Source organism: Anopheles darlingi, chromosome 2 (genome assembly GCF_943734745.1).
Source record: "Anopheles darlingi chromosome 2, idAnoDarlMG_H_01, whole genome shotgun sequence".
NCBI lineage: Eukaryota > Metazoa > Arthropoda > Insecta > Diptera > Culicidae > Anopheles > Anopheles darlingi.
In genome coordinates this window covers 8,464,272-8,481,771 of record NC_064874.1, presented here as the reverse complement: position 1 = coordinate 8,481,771, position 17,500 = coordinate 8,464,272, and the positions used below count along the sequence as shown (strand labels likewise).

Below are 17,500 nucleotides of genomic sequence, written 5' to 3'. Positions count from 1 at the left end.
GATGCAATTTTTTACCGTACCTTCAGCTCGCTTGGAGTAATGTTGCGACCACTCTTGTGGAAGAATGCCAGTGGGCACAGATTGTAGACGAAACAGGAGCGGAAAAAAGATTCCGGGTTACCGCACAGCTCCTCAAATAGACCCCACCAACGTTTACCGCTCTGTTCCTCCCTTGTGCACGACAAACCTTCGACAGGCCGGACTGATAGTTCACCTTCTGGCTTCTGAACTGTGCCGCGCAATCCCATCCAATCACGAACGGCCGGTACGTAACCGAAGGGAACCTGAAAATAACGAAAAGGTAAAAATCCAAAGCAATTAGTACTGGTTTGTTCTGAATAACAACGGAAGTAACATCGGTATGAATAATGATCGAAAGAAGAGCATCATCACCCCGGTTTGGCACATTCCCCAGGGTCCTGGATTCATGCCGATGAACAACACGTGCTTGGGACCATCGAGGAAGCGATCCATGTATGCCCGATGGATTTCGTCGGCATAAGCGATCGGATCGTAGCAGGCGGCCACCTCATCTGGCAGGGAAACGTTCCGCAAGTCGGCCGAAAGTTTCAGCTCAATGCGATACACTTGTTGCCAATACGGTTCCGTACTGCCGTTGGCCACTGCCCGGGCATCAGATTTGTCCTGCTCTTGCGGTTGGTCTTCTGCTACCGTTACGATTTTGGATGTGAGGTGCGAAGCGTGAGTAAGTTTAGGTTTCGGGGTGTTTGCGAAGCGTGATAGTGTGAATTCTCCGGCCGCTGGTGCTGGACTGGGCTCGTTCTGGTCGTCCAGTTTCTGCTTTTTGCGCAACATGCTCGATACCAACTTTACTTACACGGTACGGATTTAATGAAAAATGCTCTGGGAAATCAGAAATACCGATCGTTCCACGGAAATCAACACGATTTTTGCCGCCGTTCTCGACTGACGTTGGGGCGCATGGTTTTGACAGTGCCCATACACATCTTGGGTGAGACTTGTACATACCTTGGTCATTGGTTTTTTGCGTTTAAAATTTCTCAAGGCCAAGCAGTTAAATTAACTACATTCAAGGACAATTTGGTGACTATCTTGCTTTATGATAGACGATTCATCGCATTGAAATGACAAATACGTAGTGTGAATGTACAATTTTAACAAACGAACAGATTACATTTTAATAACATGCCTTTACGAATCAACTCACAGAATCGTTTCAAGCGAAAAGGAATAGATATTTAGCGGACACGCGTATCTTCTTATCACAGCTCTTCACTCATTCCTTTGGGGTGTGCTCCTTGAACTTGATGATCTGGGCCTGAGCCGGGTCCTTCAGCCAGGGCCGCTCCCACACCGAGATCTCGTACTTTTGGCCAGATTCGTCGTTCTCGAATGAAATGATATAGACGTAATTAATTCCGGCGACCACTTGCTTCGTGACGCTGTGCACTTTGTACGATTTCCCCCCGTGTCCATCGGTCGTGGCCAGCGCTGCGGTGATGCGCTTTTCGTGTTCCGGATTTTGCAGATCGCCCTCGGCTTGTACGCCACCGCAAAGAACCTCTTTCGGTTGTTCCTCGGCCATCCTTAGCGTATTGTGGAGCTGTAAAAAGCAGATCTTTTAGTCAGTTATCGCCAAAGTAATTAGAGGAATCTCCCGAATGACTCACCACTTAAATGATCGTGAAGTTCTAGCTGAACAAAGAACAAAAGTCCGAGGATCGAGCTGCCCCTTTTATTTGTTTATGTTGCTTTATCTCTATCGAAGGGGAAATCGTCGAAATTGTGATAGGGGAATCGATGTTCTCGAATCGATCAACGAGATTTGAATTGTTATTCGAACGTTGAACTTCCGAAATCCGGCGCGAATTCCGAATACTTTCCCAAATAATCCCGATTTTCATGTATAATTCGTCCCCTAGAGAATCGGTATCAGGAATTGCAGTTATATTACAGTTACGAATAAGATTGTAATTGTAATGCAGCTCCATAAACTGCCTGTGCAACACGTGGTTGAACTTGCTGGAAACATCAGCGTTGTCATGGAGACTCGCTGCTCAAACAATCAACAGAAAATTTTATTTAACAGCAGAATAAGGTAAGAAAAAGCCTGCTTCGAACCGAGTACGATTTGAAACATGTTTTCACAAAACATGATCATTCGCGATGGTGAATACACGAGAACGATCTATACGATGGTAGGGTCTACACCAACGAGTAGAACAGTTTACGTATAGTACGATAACGACTCCAAATTGCAGATAAAAGAAGAGCGCTTCGTGGAGGCCATTAACACGCTAAACGGCATTCCGGAGTCCTCGACCACGCGAGCAGGCCTATCGCTGCTTGGGCACTGTTACTATCAAACGCAGGACTTTATCGAGGCGGCCAACTGCTACGAACATCTGCTGAATCTTGTGCCGGATGTGCAAGAGTACCGGCTTTATTATGCACAATCCCTGTTCCAGGCCGGGCTATTCGAGGAAGCCCAAAAGATTGTGGCGAACGGTTTGGAGGCGCCGGAACTGAAGGAGAAAGTAATGCAGCTACAATCCGCCATCGCTTACGGCAATGAGGATTACACGACCGCTCAGTCGTTGCTGCTGCAGCGCCAAGATGGTGGCAATGGACAGGAGGCGGCCACGAAGAATGACGAAGGTTGTCTACTCTATCAGGCCGGCATGTTTGAGGATGCCCTGGCACGGTACGTCTCAGCTCTGCAGGCCGGTGGATTCAATCCGCACGTCGCTTACAATGCCGCCCTTTGTCACTATCGGCGCAAGGAGAACTCGCAAGCCCTGAACTACATCGCCGAGATCGTAGAGCGGGGAATACGCAACCATCCGGAGCTCGGTGTGGGAGCGCAGGCCGAGACGGAAGGTGGGGCACGGAGTGTTGGTAATCCGCCGGCTCTGGCCGCTTCGGGATTGGCACAAGCCTTCAACCTCAAAGCGGCCATCGAATACCAGGAAGGCAATCGTATGTAGCCGTGTTGGGGATGGTTAGGAGCCGCGTTACTGTAACTGCATTTCTCTCTCTCTCTCTCTCTCTCTCTGTCCACAGTTGAAGGTGCCCGGGAAGCGCTTACCGATCTGCCTCCTCGCTCGGAACCGGAACTAGACCCCGTGACGCTGCACAACATGGCCCTAACCGATCCGGTCGGCGGAGGAGCGGGTTTACGTCGGTTGGCTTTTCTGCTCGAGTTAGGACCACCGACCTGCCCACAGGAAACGTTCGCCAATCTACTGTTGCTGTGCTGCAAGCATGAAATGTACGATACTGCCGCGGATATATTGGCCGAGCACACGCATCTTACGTACAAGTATCTTTCACCGTACCTGTACGATCTGTTGGATGCACTTATCACGGCTCAATCCACACCGGAGGAAGCGGAACAAAAGCTGGGCACGCTGGCCAACAGTATCGGCGGTCGGTTGCGGTCCCTAGCGGCCAAGGTGCAGGAGTGCCGTTCAGCCACCGATCAGAATGCGCTTCGGATGGCCCTGCGAGAGTACGAGGCAGCACTCGAAAGCTACCTCCCGGTGGCAATGGCCCGTGCCTGGATCCCGTGGCGTATGGATGATTTTCAGGGGGCCGAGCGGGAGTTCCGGGCCAGCGCAGAGTTCTGCTCGGAGACACCCTCTTGGCGTCTGCACGCGGCACACGTACTGTTCATGCGCGGTGATCGTTACAAGGAGGCTGCTGCCTTTTACGAGCCGATCGTGCGGCAAAACTATGACGAAATCCTGTCAATCCCGGCCTCGGTACTGGCGAACCTGTGCGTGGCCTACATCATGACGTCCCAGAACGAGGAAGCGGAAGAACTGATGCGCAAGGTGGAGCGAGCGGAGGAGCGTAAGGGTAACGCGGCCGGCCAGTGTTTGCATCTGTGCATCGTGAATCTGGTCATCGGTACGCTCTATTGCGCGAAGAACAACTACGAATTTGGGTTATCGCGGATCGCGCACGCCCTTGATGGTGGTTCCGGTGCTAGACTGTGCGCGGACACCTGGATACACGTGAAACGGTGCGTGCTAGGGTTGTTGACCGGTATGGCCAAACAGACGATTGTACTACCCTCGATCGCGCTGCAGGAAACGTTGAACTTCTTGCGGGCCTGCGAGGCGTACGGCTTGACCATACCGTCCGTGCTGACGAGCCCGCTGGAAGATTCGGCCGATCATGCACCGACTATCGGGCTGGAATCGAGGAAGCTTAGAGCGCTGCTCTTGAGGTTGATGGAGTACAAATAATGCATCGGACACTCAGAAAGTCCTTGGAAAGGTGTTTGTTCGGAGGGTAATATTGGAAGACGCAATGGATATTCATTTTTATTTCCTTTTCATTGAGGCCGCACACCAGGCCGAGTATAAGAAAACGAGCAGGAAGATCGGTCAATAGACATATTATCAAATTAGAGTATTACAAAATGATGAATAAACACAAAAACATTCTTCTTAAAGTTAACAGTGCATTGGTGCGATCGTAAACCAATCGATCGATAAATCGATCGACGGCTAGACATCCATCCAACACACCTCCCACCCTACTCAAGAATGGCGGATGACGCCATTTCGCTGACTCCGCATGAGTTATCGCCACGGTAGATACGGTAGTAACCCTGTTCGCCCCATTTCGGGCCCCACGAGTTCTTGATGGTCCAGTATGGAAGCGTCTTGTTGAACAGCGGGTACTCCTTGACGCCATACCCGACGATCAGCACACCATGATCGATCTGCTTGTGGCTACACAGCAGATGCCACGGGTGCGAGATACCGCCCCGGTAGAACTGCATTGCGTTCGCGTTCAATCCGATCGCGATCGGACCGTTTTCAATCAGGTACTGGGCGATGAAGGTTTCGTTCTTTGGCATATCGACAGCACCCTTGACGCGCACGTGACTGAGCGTTTTATTGAAGTGGCACGTTTTCTGCGCCTTCGCCTGGTATGGGTATTCATCCTCGAGCTCCAGGCCACCCAGCTTCTCGATTGCCCTGGACGGAGAAGAAGTTTGTATAATCGGAAATGTATTGCTCGATCGAACGCATTGGGAGGACTATTACTTACTTGAACGCATCGTCCATGTAGCCTCCGTTGCAACCATTGTCGACGGTGTCACAGTCGATTAGCTCCTGCTCTGAGTACGCTTCGAGTTTCTTCGTCTTGATCTGGTGCAACCCTTCGATGTTACCGATCGCACTGAATGCCCAGCAGGAACCGCAGTTACCTTGATTCTTCACACCCGTCACCGCACCATGGTCACGCCAATCGAAGGAGGTCGGTAGGCTCGTACGCTCCGTGGAAACCGTTGCGATGGGGTTCCGGATGTGGTTGCTGTGCTGCTTCGGCACGATTAGCCCCGTATGCGCCCGATACTCGGCTGTCGTCATGTCGGCAAACTTGGTCACACCGTACTTGCCGGTACCACGCTCGTGTCGATTCAGCTGATCGATCTTGTACAGATTGTTGCGGAAGATGTTATAGCGCATCTCGTGTTCGAACGAGCTGGCGTACTGACGCTGGTGATGCAGCTTGAACTTTTCAAACTGACGCCGCACGTACGCTTCGTCGTCGATCTTGAGTGACCGTACGGAGCGTTTTCGCGTTTCCGGTTGCTGTTCCGTTGTCTCCGTGAGGTCATCGCCAGTACACCGCACGATGTACTTTCGCTGCTCCTGTGTTTCCAACCAAACGCGTTCCCAAATCGAGATTTTGCACACAACATCCGGCTCGGTAGTTACACGGAAGGAATACTTGTAGAGTGAACCAACCGTCTGTTGCATCGAACCGGCCAATATTTCAAAGTCACTGCGAAAGAGAAGGAGAGGAACGTAAGCTGAGACGTCATAATCGAACGAATCCGGTTCCTGATTGCTCACTTACGTATAGCTCTTTGATCGTTCTGCATTGTACGCCACGAGACCAGCCTTGATGCGATCATGGTGTGCCTGATTTTTAAGCTCCTCGGCCGTCAGCTCGTTCGCACTGCCAACCTTCTTTGCGTGACGCCGTTTGCGATCATGCTGGTGCTCCTGCTCGGTTGGACACCGAACGGTGTAATGGTATGCTTCCGTTGGGTTACTCTTCTCCAGCCAGGGCCGCTCCCAGGCTGACAACTTGCACACCTTCGGGATACCACCGCTCAACTCGAACTCGACGGCGTACTTGTACAGCTTACCCTGCACCGTCTGCACGGTGCCGCTAACAATTCGTGATTTACTATCGACCGGAAGTGGGATGAGGAAGAGGAGGAGCAGGTTTACTTTCGATTCCTCTCGATTCTCGCGCATACCATGCCAATCGGATGCAGTTAGCCGGCATGAATTAACTTTGCTTCTCTCTATCGACACACACGCAAAACCACAAAATAACAAAAACGAGAATACAAACAAACAAACGACGAAACACAGCCGACAATTGATTAGCAGCAGCCGCCTTCTGGGCAGAGGTCCGACCATGCGATGCCTAATAGGCAGCAAATGCTACTCGAGCTGAGCGAGCCCCTCGGAAGCATTATTCTGCGCCGAAAGGCAATGGTAACTAGGCACACAAGCAACGCTGTTTTTTAGGAACGAAATCAAACACGGCTACACCAAAAAACTCGCTTATGGCACAACGGAAGACCAAGTAGCTAAGCCGTATTAACATTGCCCCGGGCAACCGGGAAACCTCTCTACTGTGGTGCATCTACTGGTGCATCTACTGCGATATGTATGTGCTGTTGTGTCCCCCGTGTGTTACCGATTGGAATAGCCAATGGCGATGGCAAGTCACGTGTATACGGAGTATCTCGTGTCGTTCTTTCCTCCGAGCATTACTCTTGCTATTGTTAGGTTAAGGGCACACATTATGTTTAACCATTTTTAATAAAAATTTAAACAACCAGTAACAAAAAACAATCCCAAAAACAACCACGAAACAATCCTGATCCCATGTTCAAGAGATTTTTTGGTTCCTTTTTTGATTTTGTATTTTCCATTCTTTCATATAAACATACTGCATACAGAAATCAAGCCAAGGATCAAGGTTTTCTTTTTGAGTTAGTTTAGGAATGGAAGTACGAAAACAGTTGTACAATGGTAGTTTTAAATTTGGAATCTTGCATTCCATAATACAGCTAGAGTATGGCTTATTTCCAAACCATACCAGCACCGTGTTGCATGTTAATAGAGGTTGGTTAGTTGGATTGGGAGATGTAGCCTGCCTTACTGTAAACGAACAAATTTGCCGAACAAAAGTAGTATACATCTAAGCCTTGCGCGTAAACAGGGGTTAGTTTATTGAGTGCGGATCTATACGATCCGTGTATTTCACAGCTAATAGGGTTAGGGTAGTGTTATACCGAGAATCAATTCAATTCTGAAGTAGAAACATGCTGGCACTACAGGCATGCGGACACCGGGTCGCAACGAACACACACAAACATTTAGGCCGGTTGCAACCCAACATTATGCAGCCTTCAAGAGAGTGCACGCTGTCGCTGTCCACTTTACCGTAGCTACTTACGAGGAGTCCACCGATCCAGCGTTTGCTACCAGAATCTTGTCCACGCGCTGTACGTGCTCGCTGTTAACCAGCTCATCGTCCGTGAGCGCACGGACACTGCCGGGAATGGCCGAACGACGACGACGACGACGTGAGGCATCCGAGCAGCTGTAGCTGTACTTGTAGGCTTCTTCCGGCTGCGATGCCTCCAACCATGCTCGCTCCCACGAACCCAACTCGCACCGTTTTCCGTTGTGCTGCACAGTGTACGTGTACTTGAGACCGGCTACCACTTGCTCCGAAGCACTAAGTACCTTGAAGTCACTGCGGAGTAGACAGGGACAAAGAGAGAGAGAGTGTGTGTGTGGAGTGTTACACCATTGGGCACCGGTTGCGTCCAGCAGCATAGTCAGCATCCGATCAAAGCTTACCTATCGCGAGTATAGCCGTGGAATGACAGTATCTTGTTAATACGTTCCTGATGCTCCGGCTTTCCTAATTCTTCCGTCGATAAACCAGCAGGGCAACCGGCACAAACGCTGCGCTTAGCACGCTTCTTCTCGCTCGGCGATGGACAGTCGAACTTTACCTTAACCGCTTCATCTTTGTCCTTCAGCCAGGCCCTCTCCCACACATTCAGAACGCATACGCGCTTCTCTTCGTCGTCGGCAAAGGTCAGTCGATAGTTGTAGGAAATACCGGAGACGACCGATTGGGTCGCACTGACCACAGTCACCTTACGCTCGCTTCCGTTAGCGTCGGCCAACTGGGCCATTTGTTTCAGCGCCTCGCGGATACGCTTCTGATGCGCCTCGTTGCCATACTCCTCCGGTGTCAGCTGCTCAGCGGCGCCCGTTTTCGGAATCTTGTTCACCTTCTTCGGTGAAGTGTCGCGGCGCTCCAGCTTATGGGCATGGCTGTCGTCCTGTTTTTGACATTTGGATTTGATTAGTTTTACCTGTTTCGATTCTTCCTTGATGGCCCTAGACACATGTACCTGTGGATGGAGAAACAATAGACAGCGTTGTTAGTACTCGTATCACCAGGTTTTGCCCATTCGTAGGTACGTTGCAAGATACTACTAGACATCAGAAGTAATTTCCAGAAAAAAAAAACGAGAGAAGTGGAAGGCAAAAGACAAAACGACACATTGTGGAGAAGTGAAGGGAGGGGAGGGGAGGGTGGGGTGGAGATCACTTTCGACTTAGCGCTCCCAAAACGTATATCTAGACCCATTACCTCCAGGGTACAGTGTTTCGTAGTGTTGGGCATCAACAGCGTACGGCAGGACTCGGCAGGTTTGCTCTCCTCTTCCGCACAGCGTGAGTTCGCGGTCAACACGTCGAGTACGTACGAGGTGCGCAGTTTGTCGGTACTCTCGGACACTCTGCGAGCCGATAGCACCTCCAGCAGCATTCGCTGGTACCGATCCATGTCCATCTGGTCCAACCGATTGATAGCCTCGAGGGCGATCGCTTTAATAGCCGACTCTTGGCTCGGATCATCCAGGTTAATCAGATTCTTTTCGACGGTCGGAGCGTCACGTTTGCCTCGGAACGGCCCATAACCGTAACCACCATAGTATCCTCCGTAACCGCCATATCCTCCGTATCCTCCATAATACCCTCCATGATGACCTCCAAAATGGCCCCCATAATGGCCCCCATAATGACCATCATAATAGCCACCCGAGTGATCGTAGGACGAAGAATACCCACGTTTATCCCGTTTCAGACCATCGTCTTCGTTCAACCGCTTCGTCAACTCTTCCTTTGTCAATTGCTTATCGTCAATGTCTTGCTCCTGCGACTCGCCGAACATCATCGTTACGCCTTCAATTTTCGGTGCCTGCTGATCGTTCTCCTTAGCTGTCCGAGTGGTCTTATCAGCTTCCTGGGGCACCGGTACAGCCGGTACTTCCGGATTAGACTCTACGTGTTTCTCTTCTACGTTCGCCTTCTTTTCTGCATTGGCATCCTTTGGAAGATCCTCAACCGGAGCGCTTCGCTTACCTCGGTGATATGCGGGATAATACGGATTGTACGGGTATTGTGGACCGTAGTGCCCACCGTAGTGTCCACCGTAATAGCCTCCATAGTGACCTCCATAGTGACCTCCATGATGGCCTCCATAATAACTACTGGAGTGATCGTAGGACGAAGAATAACCACGTTTGCCTCGTTTCAGTCCATCGTCTGCGTTTAGCCGCTTCGTCAGCTCCTCCTTTGTCAACTTCTCATCATCGCCAATGTCCTCCGGCGACTCATCGGATGCTACGGAATCTTCTTCATTCTTTGGCAATTCGGGCTTGTCATCTTTGTTTGTGGATGGCACAGACTTAGCAACTTCTTGGGGTAATAAAGCATTAGGTACTTCTGAATGACTCTCCTGTTTGTCACTGGTAGACTGTACTGTAGCGGCAACCTTTGGTTGATCAGCCGTCGGGGCTTGGCTTCGCTTGGCACGCACATGCGGATATTTTTTCTGTAATTTTTGTAATATCGAGATTTCCAATTGCTGCTCATTGTCAAGTGGCCCCTCTGCTGGACGCTTCGGTACCGGATCGGCCGCTTTGGAAGGATTCACCGCAACCAAATGTGGATACTTTCTCTGTAATGCCGCGAGCAACTCCCCATCCGTTGGTTCCCTATGTTTGCTAGCTAGTTCCGGATACTGTGCCTGTAGTCGCTTGAGCGCACTGAGCCTGTATCGCCGCTTGTATTCGTCCGATTCGGAGGAGAACAAAGCAGCCGGATTATAGGGCAGACCGAGCAATCGTTTATAGTGTTCCTCTGAGGAGGAGAACAGACCACGCTTGACACGCTGCAATGAATCGTCCGCGTTCAGTGCCTCGCTCAGCTGCTCCTTTGTCAGAATCTGTTGACCGTTCTCACCATCCTCGTCCTCTTCGTCCGCAATGAACGGATACACATGCAGAGGCTGCTGACCAGGCGATGGCGGAACGCGTTGCTGCTGCTGGCGCTGCTGCTGCTGTCCCTCGTCACTCTCCTCCGACGAACGGCTCACGTCCGGTTGCACAATCGATCGTGGCGTCGAAATGGGACGACCCTGGGCCGGACTGTTATCGCGCACGACAAAAGCGGCCGTATCGACGTTAGCATCACCACCGTTCGTCGTGCGGTAGTAACTATCGATGCTAGCCTTCACCTTCTGTAGCAGCGAATCGAAAACGGGCCGATACTTGATCTGTACCTCCCGTCCTCCACCATTTTGCGTGACCTCATCTAGGGCCTTTTGGATTTCTTGGTGCGTGCGGAACACCTCATCGAAGGTTGATTGAATTTGCTGATCCAGCGGTGCTATGGTAGAGGATGGTGACGCCACTTCCTCATAAACCGGGCTCACCCTCACCGGTACGATCGTTTCTTCTGTGACCGGCTCCCGACCGATCGGTTCACTGGTAGTCGTCGGTGATGCAAAACTGTCCCTCCTGGGAGCCGCTGCAGCAGCGAATAGCTCATCGATGGCACTCTTGGCCGCATCGCTCAACCCAACATCCTTCTCCGTCTCCGTCTCGCTAGTGGTCTGTGACGTACTGTCCTCACTCTGACCTCTGTCCTCCTCCGTTGTCGTCGTCGTCGTCGATGACGAATCCGGTGAGGGTAAAAGGCCAATAATAATTTGTTGCTCCATCGCTTCGATGCGTTCTGGTGTGAGCGGTTCGCTTTGACGTGCATCTGCATCGAACACCGGGTTCAACTGGGTGGTTACCGGCCCCAAGGTCGGTTCTATGCCTTCACCACCGTTCGCCGTGCAGTTGGTGTACTCGAGCGTACGATACTTTTCGCCGTACACCGTCGTGATCCAGGGTTTCTCTAGCACCACCAGCCGGCAGTACTGCTGTTCGTTGGTTTCATCCTGGGCATGGGCAATCAGTTCATACCGTACGCCCGCTACCACCTCCCGAGTGGCCGATACCACGTCGAGGAAGGTGTAACCGCGCGGCAGGAAGCTCGTCGCGATGTAGGCCAATCCGCGAAGGTTCGGCCTTAGTTGCTCCTTTGCTCCAACGGCATCGACGTGTATGGCCACGATGCCTCCCTCGCTGCTTCCATTGACTGTAGATGGTGCATCCTAAGTGGTGGAGGAGTAGGAGGAGTAGTAGTTGGGGCATATATGTATGTGTGTCTCGCCGGGTCGATCGGATCTCGTTTGCGTCCAGAGCACATACACCGTTTTCCCAAGGGGTTAGAAATAGTCATTCCGCGCCTCCCGATCCGGCGGGGCCAAGCAGGTCGTTGTGAGTTGGTGGTTGGTAGATAGATGATCGACCATTTAACGTCCAGAACCGTTGAGATGATGATCGCGTTTACGCTATTTATTATTCCCGAGCACAGGCGAATGGTGGGTTGGTTGTGCGGTGACTACGGTGGCTGGATGGAATCAGAGGCTGGGCCTCCGAGTTGTTAGGAGCGATAGCGTGCGATAGCTACAACATGGTTCCAAAGTGGCCCGGATGATGAGATGGTATTGAACACTACCGGATGATAGGTGGGTAGGTGCAGAGAAGAAACAGAGGAAGTCGGAGAGTGAGAGAGGAGACCAAAGTTACACAGAGTAATCTCAACGGATGGCCAGATGCTGACCGATGCCTCATCTGTTTCGCTAGAACCGGTTAAAAGTCATGAAAGACCCGAAACTGATCGCAAAAAATGCGTAGATCCAGGACGACGAAGACACATCTCACAACATCTCAAATTCCCATGCATAGACCCTTCTAAAGACGAACACACGCACATCATACACACGGAAAGATACCAGCAATGCAACAGGGCATCCACGACAGTAACTGTGTCCTCTCCTCATGCGCCCCAGGAGCATGCGTAATAGTAGGATGTAAAGGATCGAGTACGATCCCTACACGGCTCATCTCACTTACGGCTTGCTCTCTGACGAGCTCATGTTCCAAGCGCAACCCGGTGGTCAAAATGTTCTGTAATTTATGCAATTAGCGTCATTACTATCCACAGGCAATAAGAGGGAAGGCAATCATCACGGTAAGAACGGAATCATTAATGAACGATCACAGAGAGAGTGAGAAGGAGACAGAGAAAGAGAGAGGGAGCTGCGATTGCGAACGATCGCGCTGTGTGTTGGGGCAACAGAGCAGACTGAATGCTGTTAGAACTGAAAAACAAGAACAACTAGGCCGTTTCCTCAGCGACTCCCTCTTGATCGGCCGCCTGCCCGCCTGCCCGGCCAACTCATTTCGCGTGTTTTGCGTTCCCACCCCGTCATGCATTATCATCGATTCGCTATCATCGGAGTGTACCAGTCATCAAACATCGTCATCGCTCTGTTTGTTGTTGTGTTCGATGGCGTCTAGTCCGAGCGTGTTTGAATTTTGAGTGGCAACATGTGTCAGCAATCAGTAGGCCGGAATTGGGTATCAACATTTCAGTATCGGACGCTGGAGAAATAGTGGTTTTCTCCGTTGTTACTGGAGTGTATCTGGAGATCTTGATGCTTCCGCTGACGTATACACGCTGCTCTAACCGGTACAACTGACCTTGGATCCACTACCGACCGTTCTCACCGCAGCAAGCTGTTGAACCAATCAATATAGAAGCACGATCGCCATCCACCCCGCCTCTCTCGCAGCAAAGGGAAGATGCTAATTTGAGATGCAGGCCCGGTCGGCCATTGGACCCGTGTGCTTCGTCGAATGCAACAAAGAGATCGACTGGCTGGCAGATTATTTGCTCACCACGAAAAAACCGATGCCATTACCCAGTAACCCAGAAAGCTGACGCTGACGATGGTGAAATGCAATCCACCATCAACGATCCATTTATCCATCCATCATCTCTCAGCATACATAGGTCTCGGCGGTACATCGCCTTCTTTGTCGATCTCTTGTCCGCTCTTGTCTGGATTTTTTGCTGACAGCTGGGCAGATGAAAATATCGAGTTGGCCACGGGACAAACAGCGTAGACATAGAGGCGGTGCATGGGTCTGTTGCCGTCATATTCGAGTACAACGGATTCTCGTTCCAGGAGCTGTAGTGAATTGGTGTGGTCTACAATATAACGTAACGCGACAGTGTTTCTTTTAACACAGGAAGATACCCGAAGGATAATCTCGTAAAAGGCTAGTAAAGCCATATTTCAACGAATGGAGGTGCTTCCTGGCGTATTCCTAACGTGCTCATCGACGCTGCATACTAATAAAACCCAACATTTAATTCCTTTGCATTGGCTGTTCCACGCAGAATCGAAATATGCGAAGGACACACTGCATTGTCGATGCAAACTGGTCTAACCGGTTCCCTGTAGGGGGTATACTATCGATAACTCTGCAAGCACGCTCCGCAGGGGTTCTTGAAGCCAGCATCAACTAGAAGGATGGGTAATCCCCGTAAACATGAAAACGGAATGGAAATGTTTGGGGACAAAGTTAAAAACAGAGACCCCAAAAGTAATGTCCCATAAAAGGCGGAATGATTTGCAATTTAGCGAACGATAAACCGAAACGAAGTCATCGTTAGACGAAACCTGTTTTGAGGACAAAGTTATGCTGCTTTTGGGAGCAAAAACATTTCTATTCGCCCATCCGTTCGCGTCCTTCTGGGCGCGCGGGTAGAGCAGCAACGTGTAATGCGATCCCCGGCAATGTCAGGCCAGATCCAATCGAAATCCATTCGACTGGTTGATAAGCCGGCGTTTCGAGAGAAAGAGAGAGGCCGTTGATGTTTAGTTTCAACGTGTTTTTTTTTGCTCGCTTAAAACTCGGCCTCCCCGGACACGATCCGGCCTCGCTCGTAATCGGTCGTTTTGCAGCGACGATCGAGGAGTGCGGCTACTTGGATGGATGCTGGGGTGTGCGGGACTTGATCATCGAATCGAACAGCATAAGCTGCTTTACATAACGCCTGATGACGCTCCCGCCGGAGTGTCTGTGTTCATTGGCGGCGTGTGCCTCCCCTTCCGTTCATGCCGCATCATAACTCTCGCATCTTGATTGCGCTGCGCAAAAATCAAAACACCACCCGTGGCCGTGGTCTGGGTACATGTCTGTCGAGAGCCCTTCTCGAGCATCCAGTTGTGATGGCAACGAGGCGCAGATTTTCAAGAAGAGATCACGCGTTGTCCGGCCGGCCGTTTCGGGAACAAAGAGAAATCGCGTTCTGAAGTGCTGCGGAGGGATGAGGTCATTTTTCCTCGCCCCCTGTCCCCTCAGCCGCTTCACCACTAGAATTATGAAGCCAAGAGTTCTTCCACCAGAGAGAGAAGGGAAGAGAGCGAGGAGAGAGAGAGAGAGACAAGCAAGGATGGAGAAAGGGGAGCTGGTGCACGGAACAGAATATGGGGCTACGCCGTTCGTTGGCAACATATACGAGGAAGCTGAAAAGTTCTGACTTGTCCTACCTGATTGTCTCCGTCCTCGGTGCCACCGGCAATCGCTTCCTTAGCTTCAGCTTCCACGGTTTCCGAGTGCACCACCGTCACCAGCAGGAAGGCCGCCAGCGATAGCAGCAAGAGCAGCTGCTGCGCCATCGAACGACTTCTCCGTCCCATTCCTCAACAAAACTAACCACCCAACAGTGGCCGATTTCCAGAAAACCTTTATCACTGTGTTCGGGATGCGTGACTAATGAGAGGTCTCTTTTTTTATCCGCAATCACAATGTACTCGATTAATGTTCACAATTCCGACACGGCACGTAATTCACGGAGTACACGGCGAGGCCGCGAGTTTTAGTAAACAATTTTTTTCCCCGTTCCGCGGCTCTATTTATACCCAAGCGACCGATTTGCAGGGTTGTAGCCCAGCCTGCGAGGCGAGTTTATGCTTCGTGTGGCACGGCCTGCGCAACGCATTAAGACGAATCTTGGGATTTTAGCCTGCCACAGACCGCAAGCGGCGCGTGCGGAGCGGACGGAACGGTTCGCTGCGGATGAAGCGGCAACACATACCCCTTTCGCACAATTGTGCGGTGGACCTGCACATCGCTCGTTTCGCACAATTGTGCGATAGGCTCCACATTGCTCTTTTAGCTCATTTCCGCTCCTCAGCACAATTGTGCGGTGTGCGACTTACCGTTTTTTTTTCTTTTAGTAGTATGATGAATCATCATACTACTGAAAAAAAAAAGGTAAGTGATGATTCATCATACTACTAAAAGAAAAAGAAAAGGTAAGTCGCACACCACACAATTGTGCTGAGGAGCGGAAATGAGCTGAGAATGAGAAAGAGAATGAGAATGAGAATTTTCTCAATTCCTGAGAATTTTCTCAATTTCTGATAAATTTCTCAATTTCTGAGAATTTTCTCAATTTCTGAGAAAATTTTCAATTTCTGAGAATTTTCTCAATTTTTGAGAAATTTCTCAATTTCTGAGAATTTTCTCAATTTCTGAGAATTTTCTCAATTTCTGAAAATTTTCTCAATTTCTGAGAATGTTCTCAATTTCTGAGAATTTTCTCAATTTCTGAGAATTTTCTCGCTTTCTGAGAAATTTCTCAATTTCTGAGAATTTTCTCAATTTCTGAAAATTTTCTCAATTTCTGCGAAATTTCTCAATTTCTGCGAATTTTCTCAATTTCTGAGAATTTTCTCAATTTTTGAGAAATTTCTCGCTTTCTGAGAATTTTCTCAATTTCTGAGAATTTTCTCGCTTTCTTAGAATTTTCTCGCTTTCTGAGAATTTTCTCGCTTTCTGAGAATTTTCTCGCTTTCTGAATTTTCTCAATTTCTGAGAATTTTCTCAATTTTTGAGAATTTTCTCAATTTCTAAAAATTTTCTCAATTTCTGAGAAATTTCTCAATTTCTGAAAATTTTCTCGCTTTCTGAGAATTTTCTCAATTTCAGAGAAAATTCTCAGTTTCTGAGAATTTTCTCAACTTCTGAGAATTTCTTCAATTTCTGAGAATTTTCTCAATTTCTGAAAATTTTCTCAATTTCTGAGAATTTTCTCAATTTCTGCGAATTTTCTCAATTTCTGAGAATTTTCTCAAGTTTTGAGAAATTTCTCAATTTCCGAGAATTTTCTCAATTTCTGAAAATTTTCACAATTTCTGAGAAATTTCTCGATTTCTGAAAATTTTCTCAATTTCTGAGAAAATTTTCAATTTCTGAGAATTTTCTCAATTCCTGAGAATTTTCTCAATTGCTGAGAAATTTCTCAATTGCTGAGAGTTTTCTCAATTTCTGAGAATTTTCTCAATTTCAGAAAATTTTCTCAATTTCTGAGAATTTTTTAGATTTCTGAGAATTTTCTCAATTTCTGAAATTTTTCTCAATTGCTGAGAATTTTCTCGCTTTCTGAGAATTTTCTCAATTTTTGAGAATTTTCTCAATTTCTGAGAAAATTGTCAATTTCTGAGAATTTTCTCAATTTCTGAAAATTTCCCAATTTCTGAAAATTTTCTCAATTTCTGAGAAAATTCTCAATTTCTAAGAAATTTTTCGATTTCTGAGAAATTTCTCGCTTTCTGAGAAATTTCTCAATTTCTGAAAATTTTCTCAATTTCTGAAAATTTTCTCAATTTCTGAGAATTTTCTCAATTTCTGAAAATTTTCTCAATTTCTGAGAATTTTCTCGCTTTCTGAGAATTTTCTCGCTTTCTGAGAATTTTCTTAGTTTCTGAGAATTTTCTCGCTTTCTGAGAATTTTCTCGCTTTCTGAGAATTTTCTCAATTTCTGAGAATTTACTCAATTTCTGAGAATTTTCTCGCTTTCTGAGAATTTTCTCGCTTTCTGAGAATTTTCTCAATTTTTGAGAATTTTCTCAATTCCTGAGAATTTTCTCAATTTCTGAGAAATTTCTCAATTTCTGAGAAATTTCTCAATTTCTGAGAAATTTCTCAATTTCTGAGAATTTTCTCAATTTCTGAGAATTTTCTCAATTTCTGAAAATTTTCTCAATTTCTGAGAATTTTCTCAATTTCTGAAATTTTTCTCAATTTCTGAGAATTTTCTCAATTTCAGAGAAAATTTTCAATTTCTGAAAATTTTCTCAATTTCTGAAAATTTTCTCAATTTCTGAGAAATTTCTCAATTTCTTTTTT

General features: G+C 48.4%; 4 protein-coding genes across 6 annotated transcripts in view; 1 reads left to right on the top strand and 3 right to left on the bottom strand.

Moving 5' to 3' along the window:
• The window catches only part of LOC125951192 (single-strand selective monofunctional uracil DNA glycosylase), a 1,315-nt gene extending 336 nt beyond the window's left edge, over positions 1–979 (bottom strand). Inside the window, exons 1-2 of the mRNA XM_049679853.1 lie at positions 394–979; positions 21–284 (exon numbers count right to left, since the gene is read on the bottom strand). Of these exons, the coding sequence (XP_049535810.1) occupies positions 21–284; positions 394–816 (687 nt within the window). The 5' untranslated portion in view covers positions 817–979. The remainder of the gene's footprint in view (positions 1–20; positions 285–393) is intronic.
• Positions 980–1,129: 150 nt separating this feature from the next.
• Positions 1,130–1,738, bottom strand: LOC125951235 (uncharacterized). Of its 2 annotated transcripts, none has more exons than XM_049679924.1 (2): positions 1,653–1,738; positions 1,130–1,585 (listed from the first exon to the last, which is right to left on the bottom strand). In XM_049679924.1, exon 2 carries the CDS (start codon positions 1,565–1,567, stop codon positions 1,259–1,261), a length of 309 nt encoding a protein of 102 aa, XP_049535881.1. In that variant the 5' UTR covers positions 1,568–1,585; positions 1,653–1,738; the 3' UTR covers positions 1,130–1,258. The 2 variants fall into 2 exon arrangements, with proteins under 2 accessions (XP_049535881.1, XP_049535882.1); XM_049679925.1 differs by having other exon boundaries at positions 1,130–1,600; positions 1,653–1,717.
• Positions 1,739–2,120: 382 nt separating this feature from the next.
• On the top strand, positions 2,121–4,334 carry LOC125951130 (tetratricopeptide repeat protein 30 homolog). Its single transcript, XM_049679738.1, has 3 exons — positions 2,121–2,180; positions 2,244–2,961; positions 3,046–4,334. Exons 1-3 carry the CDS (start codon positions 2,121–2,123, stop codon positions 4,233–4,235), a joined length of 1,968 nt encoding a protein of 655 aa, XP_049535695.1. The 3' UTR covers positions 4,236–4,334.
• On the bottom strand, positions 4,255–15,210 carry LOC125951088 (uncharacterized). 2 transcript variants are annotated; one of them, XM_049679633.1, is made up of 8 exons: positions 14,857–15,210; positions 12,368–12,421; positions 8,707–11,562; positions 7,899–8,464; positions 7,489–7,791; positions 5,866–6,201; positions 5,050–5,790; positions 4,255–4,976 (listed from the first exon to the last, which is right to left on the bottom strand). In XM_049679633.1, the coding sequence occupies exons 1-8, from the start codon at positions 15,004–15,006 to the stop codon at positions 4,529–4,531; spliced, it is 5,454 nt and encodes a 1,817-aa protein (XP_049535590.1). In that variant the 5' UTR covers positions 15,007–15,210; the 3' UTR covers positions 4,255–4,528. The 2 variants fall into 2 exon arrangements, with proteins under 2 accessions (XP_049535590.1, XP_049535591.1); XM_049679634.1 differs by lacking the exon at positions 12,368–12,421.
• Positions 15,211–17,500: the final 2,290 nt, after the last annotated feature.